Source organism: Ochotona princeps, chromosome 8 (assembly GCF_030435755.1).
Source record: "Ochotona princeps isolate mOchPri1 chromosome 8, mOchPri1.hap1, whole genome shotgun sequence".
Classification (NCBI taxonomy): domain Eukaryota; kingdom Metazoa; phylum Chordata; class Mammalia; order Lagomorpha; family Ochotonidae; genus Ochotona; species Ochotona princeps.
Genome location: NC_080839.1, coordinates 53449151 through 53464658, shown reverse-complemented (window position 1 = coordinate 53464658; position 15508 = coordinate 53449151). Strand labels below are relative to the sequence as shown.

The following is a 15508-nucleotide window of genomic DNA, read 5'->3' as shown; positions in this document are numbered from 1 at the left end:
TAGGACTATTTTATTGGGCCTGGCACAATGCCTCAATGGCTAAATGCTCACCTTGCAAGTGCTGGGATCCCATTTGGACACCGTGTCATGTCCTGGCTGCCCTACTTCCCACCCAGCTCCCTACTTATGGCCTGGAAAAGCAGTGGAGGAAGGCCCAAAACCTTGACCCTGCATCCACATGGGAAACATGGGAAGAAGCTCATGATTCCTGGCCTCAGATTGGCTCAGCTCCCACCATTGTGGCCATTTGGGGAGTGAGACCCTGCATCCACATGGGAAACATGGGAAGAAGCTCATGATTCCTGGCCTCAGATTGGCTCAGCTCCCACCATTGTGGCCGTTTGGGGAGTGAGACCCTGCATCCACATGGGAAACATGGGAAGAAGCTCATGATTCCTGGCCTCAGATTGGCTCAGCTCTCACCATTGTGACCATGTGGGGAGTGAACCAACAGATGGAAGTTCTTTCTCTCTGTCTCTCCTTCTCTCTGTCTCTCTTCTCTGTGGATTTGCCTTTCCAATAAAAGTAAAATTTAAAAAAGAGAGGACTGTTTTATTAAGGTGTTTGCATGTTGAACAGCCTTGAAGATAGAAGTAATATCTCTTTCTGAAATAGAGAGATATATTTGCTATCATACAATAAAGGCAGTGTCTGCTTTTGAGGGTGAGGAGGGAAAGTTTGTTTACAGACAGACCTTTTATAAAGCATCGAGATTCATTAGCTGTGATGAAACACAGTGTGTGTGAGTATTTACCTGGGCTTCTCTGTTACATCTTTTGGTCTTGGGATAAGAGGAACTGATGTGAACTTGAATTTCACATTGCTTGCAATGCTGTGTATAATAAAATCATTTGTGTGTGGACAGAGTCTTGATTCAGGCATGCTAGAATCTGGCAGGCTAATTTGTTATTGTGCTTGCATGGTGCATTCTCAGACTTCTCACAGTTTTTGACATGCTCAGGAGGCATAATAAGATCATAATAGCCGGTCTAAGGATGAAGATGCAGGCTTTCCACTCTTGACTCAGCTTTGTGTCTATTAATCATGAATCAATGAGGACCAGAGGCCTGTTCTGAAGCTGGAAGACACAAGCTTCCGCAGATACCCATAGCTCTTAATTACATGATTAGCAAGGCATAGCAGACCTCAGAGAAGTTCTAGAACTGGTCACATGGAGTTGAAGATGGGCATTTGATTCACTGGAACACTTTCAAAAGAACCATAACTCTAATCACATTCCAGCTATCTAATGTAGTGGCTTCTAGGTTTAGCTGCTTGTCAGAATAACATGGCAACATCAAAATAAATAGTAAAACAGATTCCCGAGTATCACCCGTATATAATGAACCAGAATATCCATCTGGAGGAAAGGCACAGAAATCATTATCTTTTTTTAATGATTTATTTATTTTTATTGGAAAGGCAGATTTACAGAGAGAAGGAGAGACAAAGATCCTCTATCCATTGGTTTATTCCCCAAGTGGCTGCAATGGCTGGAGCTGAGCTGATCTGAAGCCAGGAGGTAGGAGCCTCCTTTGGGTCTCTCATATTGGCACATGGTTCTGAGTACTTGGGCTGTCCTCCATTGCTTTCCAGGCCACGGGCAGGGAGCTAGAAGGGAAGTAGAGCAGCCGGGACATGAGTCGGCACATATATGGAATCCTGACGCAAGGATTTAGCCACTGAGCCACACACCAAGCCCATCATTATCATACCAAGGCTATTTAGATACAGTCAATCACTGCATGGTTCTTATGATCAGGTTTAAATTTCTACCGTGGACAAATTCTGCTTCTCTGTACCTATTTCTTCATTTGTTTTAAAATTACTCTAGAACTTATTTGCTAATATGTTGGTGATCAGGGCCCAGCAGCGTGGCCTAGTGGCTAAAGTCCTTGCCTTGAACGCACCAGGATCCTGTATGGGCACCGGTTCTAATCCTGGCAGTCCCGCTTCCCATCCAGCTCCCTGCTTGTGACCTGGGAAAGCAGTCGAGGATGGCCCAAAGCCTTGAGACCCTGCACCCACGTGGGAGACCCTGAAAGAATTCCAGGTTCCCGGCTTCGGATCGGCTTAGCATCGGCCATTGCGGCCACTTGGGGAGTGAATCATCAGACAGAAGATCTTCTCTCTATCTCTCCTCTCTGTATATCTGACTTTGCAATAAAAATAAATAAATCTTAAAAAAAAATATGTTGGTGACCAGAGATATTCAACTATTTAAAATAAAATGTAGCACTTTGGCCAGGGGCAGTTAGCCTAGTGGCTAAAGTGCTCACCTTGCACGCACAGGGATCCTATATGGGCACTGGTTTGTGTCCTGGTGGCCCTGCTTCCCATCAAGCTCTCTGCTTGTGGCCTGGGAAAGCAGTTGAGGATGGCCCAAAGCTTGGGAATCTGCACCCGCAGAAGGGCTCAGCTCACCCAGAAGAGCTCAGCTCCGGCCGTTGTGGCCACTTGGCCACTTGAATCAGTGGATGGAAGGTCTTCCTCTCTACTCCCCTCCTCTCTGTATATGACTTTCCAATTAAAAAATAAAAAAAACCAAATCTTTAAAAAAGAAAGTAAATAAATAAAATGTAGTAAAGTAAAACTAAATTTAAAGTTCTCTTGGTTGCATCTGTCACACTTTGAATATTTAATAGCTACATGTGACTAGTGGCTGTTGTACCTTATAACACAGATGCAGAACATTTCCATCGTTGTAAAAAGTTGTACTGGATAGAGCTTCTCTGGAGTATTACATCATACCAGAAGGATGCTATTGAGGTCTGCTGGAACTGGACTAGAAAGACTCAGGGGCTAGCACAAATAAACTTCCGCTGGCCAGTAATGGGATTGAAATAATAACCACAATGGATTGAAACATACTAGTTATATTGAAGCCCATGAAGTCATAGTCACCTTAAAATAATATTTAGTGGTGACTGTTGAAGGACTTTGGGGGAACCAAGTCAGTATTTGGAAACTGTAAAATAAAGGTTTAACAACTATTTCATTGATAGTGTTCTCAAGGGAAAGGCTGAATGAATGTTTGAGATAGTACAAAGTTGCTTATCAGAAGGCTCATTAGCAGGTTGCTAATTACTTGTTGTCCTTTGCCATGTCCAGTTCAATAACACCTCCTTGTATTGGTTTTTGTATTTCCTTCTTTTATGCACCATAAGCTGCACACCTGTTCTCTGAGAGATTAATAAAAAAGTACTGCCTACAAGTCTGTGGCTTGGGCTCTGCCCTGTAGGGGTGATGATGGGGGTGGAGGTGGCAGGGAGCAGGGAGACTCAGGCTAGGATAACATCCTACCTCACCTTCTTTAAACATATCTAATTTCACCTGGCATATGACTCTATTTGGTTCAGGTTCCTGCTCCTGGTCCTGTATGTAATTGCTGGGGACTGTCCCTTGGAGAAATGTGAATGGGAATTCTTAAACTAGAAGAGGTAGAAGATAAAGATGGCTGTGGAAAGCAAAACTGAATGTAAACTTGCATTCTAACAACATTCCCTTGGTGATTTGACTGTACCTTAACATTAAATAGCCCTGCTCTAGGGGAACATTTTAGAAAGAGGTAAGATGTTGAGTTCAGAGGTCAGTAGGCAGCATATTGAGAGAATGAGAGAACACACTGTTAGCTGAGGTCCAACAGGAGAAAGATGAATTGAATGCACATGAAAACAACTTCAAGTTCATAATGAAAAAGAACTGGAAATATGTTTCATCTGATGTAGAATATACAATGTGCAGTCTGGTGCAAATTACAATAACAGTGAACAGAGTGTGTGCCAAGTCTACTTAAATTAAAATACTCGGTACCACAAAACTCAAAAAAATATTCTAGAAGGAAGATAACTTCCCAAATCAATAAACATTACCTCCATATTATGAGAATCAAAGGGCAGAGTCTCAGTAAATGACGGTAAAATGTTGAACCCAAGGCTTGTGTTGGAGGGGAGCTGTGTTTGGGGCAGGTAGAGAAGTCTTATGTTCTTTCACTTCTCTGTGGTAGGTATTGCTTGGGCTTCTCAGTTCCCGCCCCCAAATTTCTTACACTCTTCCTCCTTGGTATACCATCCCATTTTACCAAGTAAGACCCCTCAGCTATATGGCATGCTGCTGGTAGATATTTGACGAATGTTCTCCAGAAAAATCAGTTGATCAATCAATCGATCAATCAAGCTTTGGTTTGCAGTGTTTGCCAGTTTCCCTGGTACAGATACCTTGGCTGACTGGAAGTTGCCAGCGTGATGTTTCTGAACACAGGGTTAGGAAGTAGGATAAGCTTGATCTAGGACACCACAGGAAATACTTGGAGAAAGGACAAGAAGGACAACAAAGGTGGAAGGGACATTTTGTGGGGGTGGTTTGGAGCTTACAGAGCAAGCAGAGAAGATCCAATTACTGGGGATGGGGAGTGCTTCCTTTGATTGCAGTGGGTTTGCTTCGGATCCCTGAGTATGGACCCCTTCAAGTGCAGCTGGCTTGCTCCCTTGGCTGTATGATGCAGATTTGGTCATCTTGCCCACTTTGGGGCTCATCTCTTAGCTTCAGTGTTATAGAAAACTTCCTTGCATTGTGCTTCAGGAATCAGAAACTCAGCTGCAGAAAATGTTTTAGGACATGAGTGATTTATAGCTTGTGTTTATTGAAGATTCTTCTATAAACGTTTTCCAGGCTCTGGAATGCTCATAGCACCCTGCCCCCTTCAGAGCCACACCTATCCAATTCTTCCTTGGCTAAATACAGTGCCAGTAACCTTTATCCAGGTTTCCTAAGAATTACATGCCCAGGTTCTCTGGTCACAGTTCTAGCTCTCACCTGGTTTCCTGGGACATTGTCCAAGACTTACATACCTATCTTTTCTGGGAGATCTCCAGCTGACACAAAACTCCCATTCCTTGGAGTTATTAGCAGATAAAGGGTATCCAACTAGCCATGAGTACTGGCAGGGAATGTAGGACTATAACCTTTCCCAAAGACATGCATTTGGGTATCTATGCTAGCCCCCTATGGGTCTAATCCATAGCCCTGCTCTCCTAGGCATCTCCCAAGCTCTTTACCATTGATTTCTGTTAGCTGCAGCACTGGGCCAGCTCAAGGACCAGCATTCTTGTCCCTACCAACAATCGCCTGAATTTCCCATGACTGTGTTGTGGCTCACCAATTGTTTTTCGTTGGAAAGCATCTAGTCCTAGAAACTCAGTTCACTACAGATAGCCCATTTTCATGCTTATGAACCTGCACAGAAGAGGTGTGCGTGTGTGTGTGTGTGTGTGTGTGTGTGTCCCCAATCTGAATCATGACGAGTTTCAGGAAAGTGCTCCTACTTATAGGTTCAAAGTGTTCATTTTTGTGTTCTTCGTGTGTTTGACAGATTGTTGAGTCCCCTCCCCCGATGAATGTACATTCATCTGTAGATTTATGACTGAGCTTTTATTTCTTCTGAAATAGAGACAGAAATCGTGGCAGTTTCTTTGTCTCTTGCTGAAGAACTAGAGTCTATGGATTGCTTTCTTTCCAGTCATCCAAAGCTATCACTTGTTGTTCCTTTTACTTCTAATTTTGTCCCCATATCTTTTCTCTTCTCAGCTTGTAAACACATCACTGTCTTTCCTTACAAATACTGAGTCAGTTGACATGGTTTAGAACATGCTGACAGAAGCACTTCTAGGTGGCTCAGCTGATGTACCTTTTGTACCTTTCCTATTTTCCAAGGTTAGGGAAGGCACTGGATCCAGATATTGTGTCCTTCCTGCCAAGTGAGAACCTTGCTCTGACCAGAAGTCTTCCATTCAGAGCAGAGGCCAAAGGTCTCTGGACTTAAAAATGTCTTTAATTCAAGCCCAAGTGCAAATTCCAGCTTCTGCTGTCAGGCCCAAGCAGCTGACCAATATGGAACGTCTTTGACCTTCCTTCTTTCTTTCAGCTGTCCAATGAACTTGTGTCCAATTTGTCCTCTAACTCTCCACAGAGACTTTTCAATTCTACAAAGGCTCTGGTGAGTTTGGAAGGCTGCCAAGCTGGACACAAAAATGTTCCTGCAGGGAGATATTCTTCCCTAATTTTTGGTTGTCAGAAAGATGACTATCAGCAAATGGCCCTGAAAGAAAAGATGAAAGGGATCAACATTGTAAGCAGTTGGGAGCTTAGACTGTCCAAGCCGCTGAGCTCAAGATGAAGCTGGAAACAGAGCAGAGAAAATCCTGTGCTGGAATTGGTAGCATTATGAGTGACCATTTAGGGGATTTATCAGAGAAAGCCAAGTTGGATGGACACTAATGAGCTGATGACTCAAGTTGAGGAGTGAATAAGATCATAGCAACCAGAATCATCCTTGGAGGTAGGTTGTTTTATAAGGGTTACATCCCTTACTGACAGGCATGGGGTTGCATGATGGAATTGACTTATCCCTCTCCAATGAACAGTTTGCACTAAATAGAATAAGGACTGTGAATATGCCCACAAGTATTCTTAGCACATCCACACAAATGTGTTAGCTCTCCTTGTCTTTATGAAGGCCTTTCCCTTAGACAAGGGACTAAACTGAATGTTGGCAGATCTTAAACATACACAGGGCACTGAGCTAATATATTTTAGGTATTTGGGAAATGTTTTTAGTTATATGTAATAGGACTTATCCCCTGTTATGGATGCCTACGGCAATGGCCTTTGAAATGACCAGTGCTATTTTACCAATGTTTGGAATGTCCCAGAATGGTGTGGAGTGCTCTGCTTCTCTGTTGGAACAGTTTTATCTACTGATTCCAAAAGGATACATTTGGGTATTTCCTTTTCTCTAGAAGGGGTGACAGAGCACCGGGCTTGGATGGGAGTGGCCAGTCAGGCTAATAGTGTCTGATGGACACTGACATCAGAAGTCAGGCAAGTAGCCTTTCCCTTATCCTCCCCACCTCCAAAAATATCTTTCTCACATAGTCTCTCTATTGTTTTACCCAGTGCAGGTCTTAGTTTGCCTTATAAGGTGGTTTTAGGGTTTCAGACTCTCACCAGAGGAAATATTTTCCTACTGTTCTGCCTGAGTTGCCTGAGTTGTTCATTATGTCCATAAGGACAAGGAGGATTGTATGGGGCAAAAGGCCCAATCATCGTGGGAAGAATGAATCGCTCCAAGAACAGTGAGAGGGGCTGGAAGGCAAAGGCAGCTGCTGGGCAGGAAGTTGGGGGTGGAAGGGTTACGGAGAACAGCATCAAAACTGCCTTCTGTCTCGATGACTCCCACTAGGGGGTGCCCAGCATCCCAGAATACTCACTATTATCAGGAAGCTGAGGTTTGAAAGGACATCTCTTGATAAAAGGACATAAGCTGACACACATTTCCTATATTCCTATATCCTTGCACCTAGTTGTCTTTGCTTGCTTGTGCATGAATGTGTGTGTGTGTGTGTTCAAATTAGCAAGTGCACAAATGCCTCTGAAGCATTTCAGGATTCTTAAATCCATGGAAACTCAAATTAGAAATCAGGATTTCCTGATTTTCAATTCAGTAACTGAAATAGCTGTGGGCCACAAAGTCCTCCTGGGCCAAGGAGAAGTGACAGCCTAATGTTTTATCCCTGGGAAGCAGGAAGTCATGGCGACAGAAATGAGCGTATCTGAGGGACTGAAAGGAGAGAAGACCAAAGGTGAGATGAAATCTTGAGGTGGAATGGGTGACAGAGGGGGAGGAGAGGGAACTCAACAGAGCCAGGTTTCAGAATGAGCCCAGCAGAGCTTTCGGTTATGAATGGGTTTGTGGAAGGAACCTAGAACTTGGACCCTGACAGACAGGAATTTAAGTTTTAGTTCAGACATTCAATAATCAGGTTATCTTGAGAGTTTGGGCAAGTTATTCAACTTATTTGATCCTCAATTCTCCCATCTTCAAAATGAGACTACTAAGAATAAGATTGAGAGTAATGTATATATACTGTATACAAAGTACTCCTAATAATAATGAATATAACACTAAGAAAGTCTAGCCATCTGTCTTTCTCTGTTTCCTGATTGGAGTGGCTGAAGGCAAATAAAAGTGTTCCTCCTGCTGTGGCTCAGAGGATCTACCTTCACCTTGGGAGTTTTCTTCCCTGAAGGACTCTGGTATGGGTTCAGGGCATGGCTGGAGAGTCTTGGTGGTGCAGCTCACCATCTTGTAGGTGTTACTACAGCCCTCAGCCAGAGTTTTGGAAATCCTCATCAGTCCTGAAGCTTTCTATCTCAGAACCTCATGGTAACACAGAAGGCTAAAGGGCTGGGCTCCACATGTAGTGCTCAGCTGTATTACCAGCTGAGGGACACTAATGGGACAATGGCATTCCTCGCAACAGTTATCCCCTGTGTATGGCATAGACCACCTCTACCAGCATCTGCAAATGCAAAGTCCGGACCCCTGCCAGACCTGTACAACCAGACTCTAATGTTTCAAAGCCACTATTTACAAATTTGCCTGTCCCTGGCTTAAACTTGAACTTGGAATGGAATAGTTTACTCTCCCAGACTGCCTTCTTGGGAGACATAGTGAAGGCTCCTGTGTAGACTTTGAAAATTCTCCTCTACAGGTGTTCCTGATGTTACTATTTCTGAAGCCATCTTTATCCTAGCTAATCACATGCTTTCCTTAGAACTTTCTATATTTTCCCAGGAACAAGGGCTGTGAAGATCACAGGATGCCCTTCCTGGAAACGCCTGATATGGCAGTATATTTGGGAAAGGTTGGTGAAAGTGACTCTTGAGCCACAGTGGTAAGGCAAGGCAGCTGTCCCTCTGGGTCAGCCCCCAGTAATGGTTCTGCAGCCTCGGGCAAAGTCTATTGAAACTGAGAGGAAGCTTCCTTCCTATGAGCCAGCAGGGGCACCAGGAGAAAGACTAATCACTAATTGTGACTTCTTGTGTCTTGGCTGGCATGATGGCTGCTGGGTTAGTTGTGTTTACATTAAGGGTTGGGCCCCAAATTGCCCCTTCCTCTAAATCTGTGAGCTCTGATATCTTGGATTTGAGAGAACAGCTCAGGAAATGTGAACAGACTGAACAGAGTTCCTATGGACTATTTGAGCAGGGCTGTTTGAGCTGGCTTTTCACGAAGGACTTCTAATGGTAGATCATTAGAGAGAAAACACTGCAGCAAGGCGGTGGGGTAGCAAGCATAGCATTTACTGTATTTTTTTTAAGTAATTTATTTGAAAAGGAGTTAGAGAGAGAGAGAGAGAACGAGAAGGAAGGATAAAGAGAGAGTGAGCAAAATGCAAGAGATCGAGAGAGAGAGAGAGAGAGAGAGGTCTCCTACCTGCTGGTTCAGTGCCTGAATGGCTACAACAGCAGGTGCTGATCCAGATAGGGCTGGAACTCTTAGTCTCCCACGTGGTTGGCAGGGACACAAGCACTTATGCATTTTCCATTGCTTTCTCAGGTGCATTAGCAGGGAGCTGGACTGCAATAACAGAGCTACCATGTTTGGTTTTAATTGTCACTTGCAGCTATTATGGCAAGAGGGTCCTCCTTGGCTTCCAAGGGTCGCTGCACTGTAGAACTGCAGTGAACATTCAGGGCATGCCTGGGGATGCAGAGAGATCTTGCAATGAGGACTGAGCTTCAAAAGGTCCCACATAAACCAGAAATGTGCCTAAAAACAGTTAGTATTTAAAATTCATGTATAGCAAAGTGGACAATAAATACTAGTAAACCATGTATTTAGTCATTAGTGAATAGCGCATGTCACAGCCCTGTGTAGCTCACTAGAATGCTGGCCAATTCCAGTGGTTGGGGGACAAGGCCGTGTGGGTGTGGAGCTGTCTTTTGCCTCCTACCTACTAGTGGGAATGAGCCTCCCAATGGTTTCTTAACATTTTTTTGTTTTGGGGTATTAAGAGGATTCTTCTGACTCAACTGGAGATGGCTCCCTTCCCTAATTTATTATTTCAAGCCTGGGGCTGCCCCCCAACTGAGCTCAGTATAAGCAAACCGAGGCTGGAGAAAGCAACAGTGCAGGGACCCAAGTTCACAGCCACAGAGCTGCACCTCCACCAGAAGCAAAGACACACCCCAACTTCTTTCTTGTCATTCATCGGGTATTGCTGAACCTGGAAAGGAAGTAAGTTCCAAAGGCAGGAAATGACCCAGAGACTATAACAATATGTGAATAGCTAAACCGGTGCTTCCGCCACTTTGTTTCAAACTCTTCTAATCTGTGTCCCAGGAAGCCTAACCCATGGCCAGATGGAGCTGTTTTCAGCCGCCTCTTGGCATCTGCCACTCCCAGCTGGTGACATTTGCACGTTTCAGAAGGCAGACCTGTCCCGGCATCCTCAAACTTCCGGAGAGGTGTAGCCCCAGGAAAGTCCTTGGCTCTTTGGCTGACAGCATCAGCCATCTGATCTGCCTCAGCTGCAGCAGAGCGGCTGCTGGACGGCAGCCTAGAACACTGGCACACTGTTCTCAAAGACTTGCAGCATCTGAGACCAAAATGCCCTGTGTTGCCAGAAAAGGCTGGCTCCTTTGCCTGCTTCATAATCCCTTCTCACCAGGCTTTCGAACGAAACCCAATGAGTCAGGAAGGCAGAAAACGTGTCTAGGGGAGAACTGGGGGTGGGCTGTGCTCTCATTGCTTCTGAAAATCCCTTTCTATTGTGCATTTCGTAGGGATTTAGTTTGACTTGTTGTTTTGTTTTGCTTTGTTTCTTCCTCTGTTAGATCTCCTTTTGAGAGACCCTTCATTAACCACTCATGAAATGAGCCCTGGAAAAGTGGGCGACTTTGTGATAGGGAACTGGCTGGGGCTGCAAAGAAGTTGAGACTTCACTTTTATCCCCAGTATAAAGACAAGAAAAAAACTGCCACTGTTATTCCCAGAAGCAACCATCATTCAATGGCTTTGTTCTGGCCCAGGGGCCTGTGCTTTTCCTGGGCTTTTAATTTTTACTGAACACCATCCTTCGACCTTCCCACTGAGGGCTGTGTGCCAGTTGCAGTCTAAATACAGTGAGGTGGTTTCTGGGATAATTTCTCCAAACAGATATCCAACTAATCTCCCCCTACGTAATTGGAAAGCAGCTAACTTTGTTGAGTGAATAATGTACTTAACTCTTCAAATACTTTTCAAAATGCTAAACAGATTAAAGTAAAAATAATCTACTCTGTTAACATCAGATTTCTAGAAAAGTCCCAACAAGCAGGAGTGGAGAAGTTTAACATTGGTCTGGTTAGAAATGGTATCAGAGCAGGTGACAACGTCCTGCTGCATTCATGCATCAAACACCTGTCCTCAATCTTAAAGCCACAAGTCTTTCTTGTGGTAAACAATCTTACATGGAAGAGTGAATTTTCTTTCTGTCTCTGTCTCTCTCTTCTTCTCTCCCTACTGCCTCTTCCCTCCCCTTCTTTCTGCTGCCTAGGAATAAATGAACCAGGAATAAAATCTGGGAACAGCAGACAGAAGGCAGTCATTTCTCCAGCTATTCATACCAGCCAAACTGCTGTCAGAGTTACTGATACAATCCAAAGGAATTATGACTACAATTATAAGAATTTATGGTGAGTGAAATAAGTATATTGTTTAAGAAAATCAGAGTTTGATTAAGATGTGATTAAAAATGTTTAAACAATATGTGAAAAAGGTACCAAGTCCTACCTTTTTTCTTTTCTTTTCTTTTTTTACTGCTGTCAGCCTCGATCTAAATATTTTATTTTAAAAAATAACATACTTGAGAAGTGTATTTTTACCTAAATATGTAATGGAGCAGAAGATTTTGTTTTGTTCCCTTAGGCATGTATTTGGAAAGCCTGGCCATTGGATGCTACCAAATCTCCTCCTGTGTTTAGCATAGATGAAGAAGCAGAAGAGGGAGGGAACGCAGGGATTTTTTTGAGCATCTACAATGGAAGCACAAAGTTAAAATGTGACAGCAAATTCTGTGCTGAACCTTAGGTTTAACTGAGGTAGTAATTAGGTGCTTATTAAAGTAGATGCTTACATTTTGCAAAAAGAGAGAACGGAATTAAAGATGGAAAAAGAACAGAGCCGTGATTTCCATTCTATGCTATGTGCGAGGAGACCAGGACTCCAGAGCATACTCTCAGAGGTGCAGTGGCACATTTGAAAGGTCCCAGGAAACACAGTGACATTTGCTCTCTGTTAGACAGAGTCGGCTGCCAGCTCAGGGTAGTTCATAGTTCCAGTGTTAGATTGCATCAGTTGTTGTTCCACAGTGCAAGCACCAAGTGAAAATCAGAGTGAAACACCAGGTAAAGGTGCTGGCATCCAAGTGGGTTCCAAAATTGGAGGAAGTATTTGGTATTCAATTGGCATATAGGCTTTTATAAGTAACTCTGATAATTGAACGATGAAATATAATTTTTAAAATTTATGTTTTTTTCTTTTCACTTAACTATTAGAAATTTATGTGTTTTTTAACCCCAGTTAAAATCATCTCATGCATATCGATTGAACCAATTCTATAGTTCTAAGCTTGTCTATCGTTACTGCCCAAAACAGAAGATTGCTTTTTCATATAGAAAGATTAGTCACCCAATGATAGAACATACAGAAAAAAGTAATTGGACACGAATCCAAAATTTTGTGTATTTTTGACCCACTTATATTTCTCATCTCTTCTATGGAGTATGAACTTCCATGGGTGAAGTCTACACATGATTTTTGATCTCTACAGTAGAGACTGTACAGGTTTTTATTGTGCTGTCTATAATGTGTTAATGTTATGATTTGTGTGGGTGCCTGCTTAACTATGAGTAACTCACACATATGGCTCCATCTTATTGACTCTGGTATCCCAGCCCCAGATGCAATGTCTTAGGCACCACAAACGTGAATACATGCTCATTGAATGAATGAATGAATTGAACACATGCTGGTTGAGCATCAGCATTTCCAGCCCTACTTGTTCTTGTTGGGGAAAAGCCCATAACCTGAAATCATTCCACCAATCAAGACAATGTTGTACATGTATATTAAAGGGGAAAAGCTTTCAAGGGCCTTGTGTTTGAGAAGCAGATAGGCTTTGAATGCCATGTGTGACTTAAAAGCTGAATAAAGAGTATCACTGAATAAAGAATCACACAGAAGTATGAGGGCTGGCTCACTGTATTCAGTAGACACATTGTGCTCCTCAGGTAATTTTTTTTTTTTACCAACCTCAGTGAAATCTACTTTCTTTCCAGGCTGGAGAGTTATTACTAGTTGACATTATTATCCAGAATTTATACAGTATGTGTCTTCACAATTCTGTGTTCCTTTCTTCATGAGCTAGGCAGATGGTTGGTAATGAAAGAATGTTTTATCTGGTCTCACAGGTAGTTGGTATTCAACAAATTTTCATGACTGATTCATCACTGATATCAATTGCGAATGGGCTGGGGTAAACTTGTGGGAAGAAACCCTCCCATAGTTTTACAGGAAGGAGGAGGAAAAGTAGATGAAGTCTATGGAGGTTGGGGAAGGAAGGAAGGAAGAAAAGAATTCCTAATCTCCGTCCCACTTCAGCATTATTCAGGGTTGTATACACATCAAGTCCCTTTGCCTTGTGAAGAAGTAGATTCTTTGAGGTTGGATTTTTCCCTTCCCTTCCCCTTCTGCTGCCCTCCCCCCATCCCCTCTCCTCACTGCCTCTCTCTTCCCTTCCCTTTGCTGTTTGTAAGATTTATTTTTATGCAACAGGTGCTGTAGCACAGCACATAAAGCTACTACCTGTGACACCAATATCCCACATGGGTGCAAGTTTGTCTCCCGGCTGCTCCACTTCTGACCCAGTTTTCTGCTAATGGCTTTTGAGAAGCAGCAGAAGATGGCCCAAGTGTTCTGGCCCCTGCACTCCTGCAACCTACATGAGAGACCCAAATATAGCTCCTAGCCTCAGTATGACCCTGCCCTGACCATTGTGACCATCTTGGGAGTAAACCAGAGCATGAAAGCTTTCCTTCTCTGACTCTGTGCTTATCTTTCTCTCTGTAACTCTACCTTTAAATTTTTTAACTTCAATTTATATTTATGAGAAGGGCATAGTGACATACAGAGGAGGAGTGAAGAGAGATCTTTTGTGCTCTGTTTCACGTCCTCAATTACTGCAGGGTTGGGCCAGGCTGAAGCCAGGAGTCAGGAGCTCCATGCTGTCAGGGGCTCAGTCATTTGGTATGATCTTTAGCAGTGAGCTTCACTGAAAGCAGAGCCCCTGGGACTTGAACCAGTGCGCCAATATGGAATGCTAGTGTCACAAGTGGTGGTTTAACCTGATGCACCACTACACCAGTAATGAAGTTGCTGTTGAAAAAAATTTGAGAAGAATTACTTTCATGAGTTTAGTAAGCAGTTTCCAGCATTCTGCTTGTGCTGTTCATATCCCTTCATCCTAAAACTGGGAAAAAAAATTACCAACCAAGAAAAATTCATAGTCAGATGGATAATAAGAAATTCCTATGCAGAGTATTGCAATTTGGGTAGGGTGCTTAGGAAACAGTCAACCCCAAAGATTCTTAGTGGTAAGGACAAACTGAATATAAAATTGAGAAAGGGTGCTAAAGCTTGGATATTAGGATGTTGAAAGTCTCCAAAGGCTCTTTTATCAGTCTGAGTTGGGAGTAGTGGCAGAGGAGAAACCTGGGAGGAGGTGAAACCTTAAAGGCAGAACCTGAAAGAGGTGGGGCCAGTGGGTAGTTCTTAGGTCAAAGTGTGTCCTCAGAAGGAAGTTCTCAGGATAGGATTGTTATAAAAGCCTATGTTTTGGCCCAGTCACTATCTTGGGTTCCTAAATTGCCATGTAATCTTTCTTCCATGTGCTATTGCTGTTGGGGACCCTCATCAGAGACTAAATCAACAGGGCCTCCAAAACTATGAGCAAAAGAAAGCTTTTCTTTCTTTATTTCCCTCAGGTATTTTCATGTAGCAGTAAAAAGCTAACAATAAAAATGGGGAGAGCGACACTTTACAAAGTGTTGTATTTCTTGGGACTCTCTAAGAAATACAACTCCTTTGGTGGCTTGCACTAGTCCTGCCAGTTGGAAAATGAGATGTGTTTTGAAGGTGGGGATTTAAAACTGGTATTACTGGTCTAAAAAAGTAATGAGGTATTGGGTCTTGCGTAAGTACCCAGCAATTCCATTCCAGAAGATGACATTTCTCTATTTTGGTTTTTCTGGGGCAATGACCACAAATATTTGTCTGGAACACAAATTAGGAAAAAGGAAAATTGAGAAGATAAAAATTCAAACCTTTCTGGCAGTTTGTTGAGTGGGGAAGCTCAGGAAAATGTCCAGCCATCTAGAAAACACATGTTTTGTCCTAGCACTGGCAGTCCAGGTTAGCCTGGGTCCAAAGTGAAGGCCACTGAAGAGGTGAAATAACCAGCCTGGAGCTCTCATCACAATGGCAAGGCAAATTCCTGTCTTCCTGGATAGAGACTAATATTCAACCACCATCAAATGTGATGGGGATTAAGTGAGGCACTGTCTGTCAGAGCCACCTACACAGAATCTCAAAACTAGCAGATGCCCAGAACAGCAAGAAATGCAG

At 43.2% G+C, this 15508-nt stretch overlaps 1 protein-coding gene across 6 annotated transcripts in view; it reads left to right on the top strand.

The window, feature by feature from the left end:
- The window catches only part of TMEM178A (transmembrane protein 178A), a 203539-nt gene that overhangs the window by 2209 nt on the left and 185822 nt on the right, over positions 1-15508 (top strand). Inside the window, exon 2 of one of the 6 annotated variants that reach the window (XM_058668036.1) lies at positions 11382-11520. The exons of 3 other annotated variants lie outside the window; for them this stretch is intronic. In XM_058668036.1, the coding sequence (XP_058524019.1) occupies positions 11496-11520 (25 nt within the window). In that variant the 5' untranslated portion in view covers positions 11382-11495. Of the gene's footprint in view, positions 1-11381; positions 11521-15508 lie in introns of those variants that run through there. 2 more of the 6 variants (XM_058668034.1, XM_058668032.1) reach the window with 2 other exon arrangements.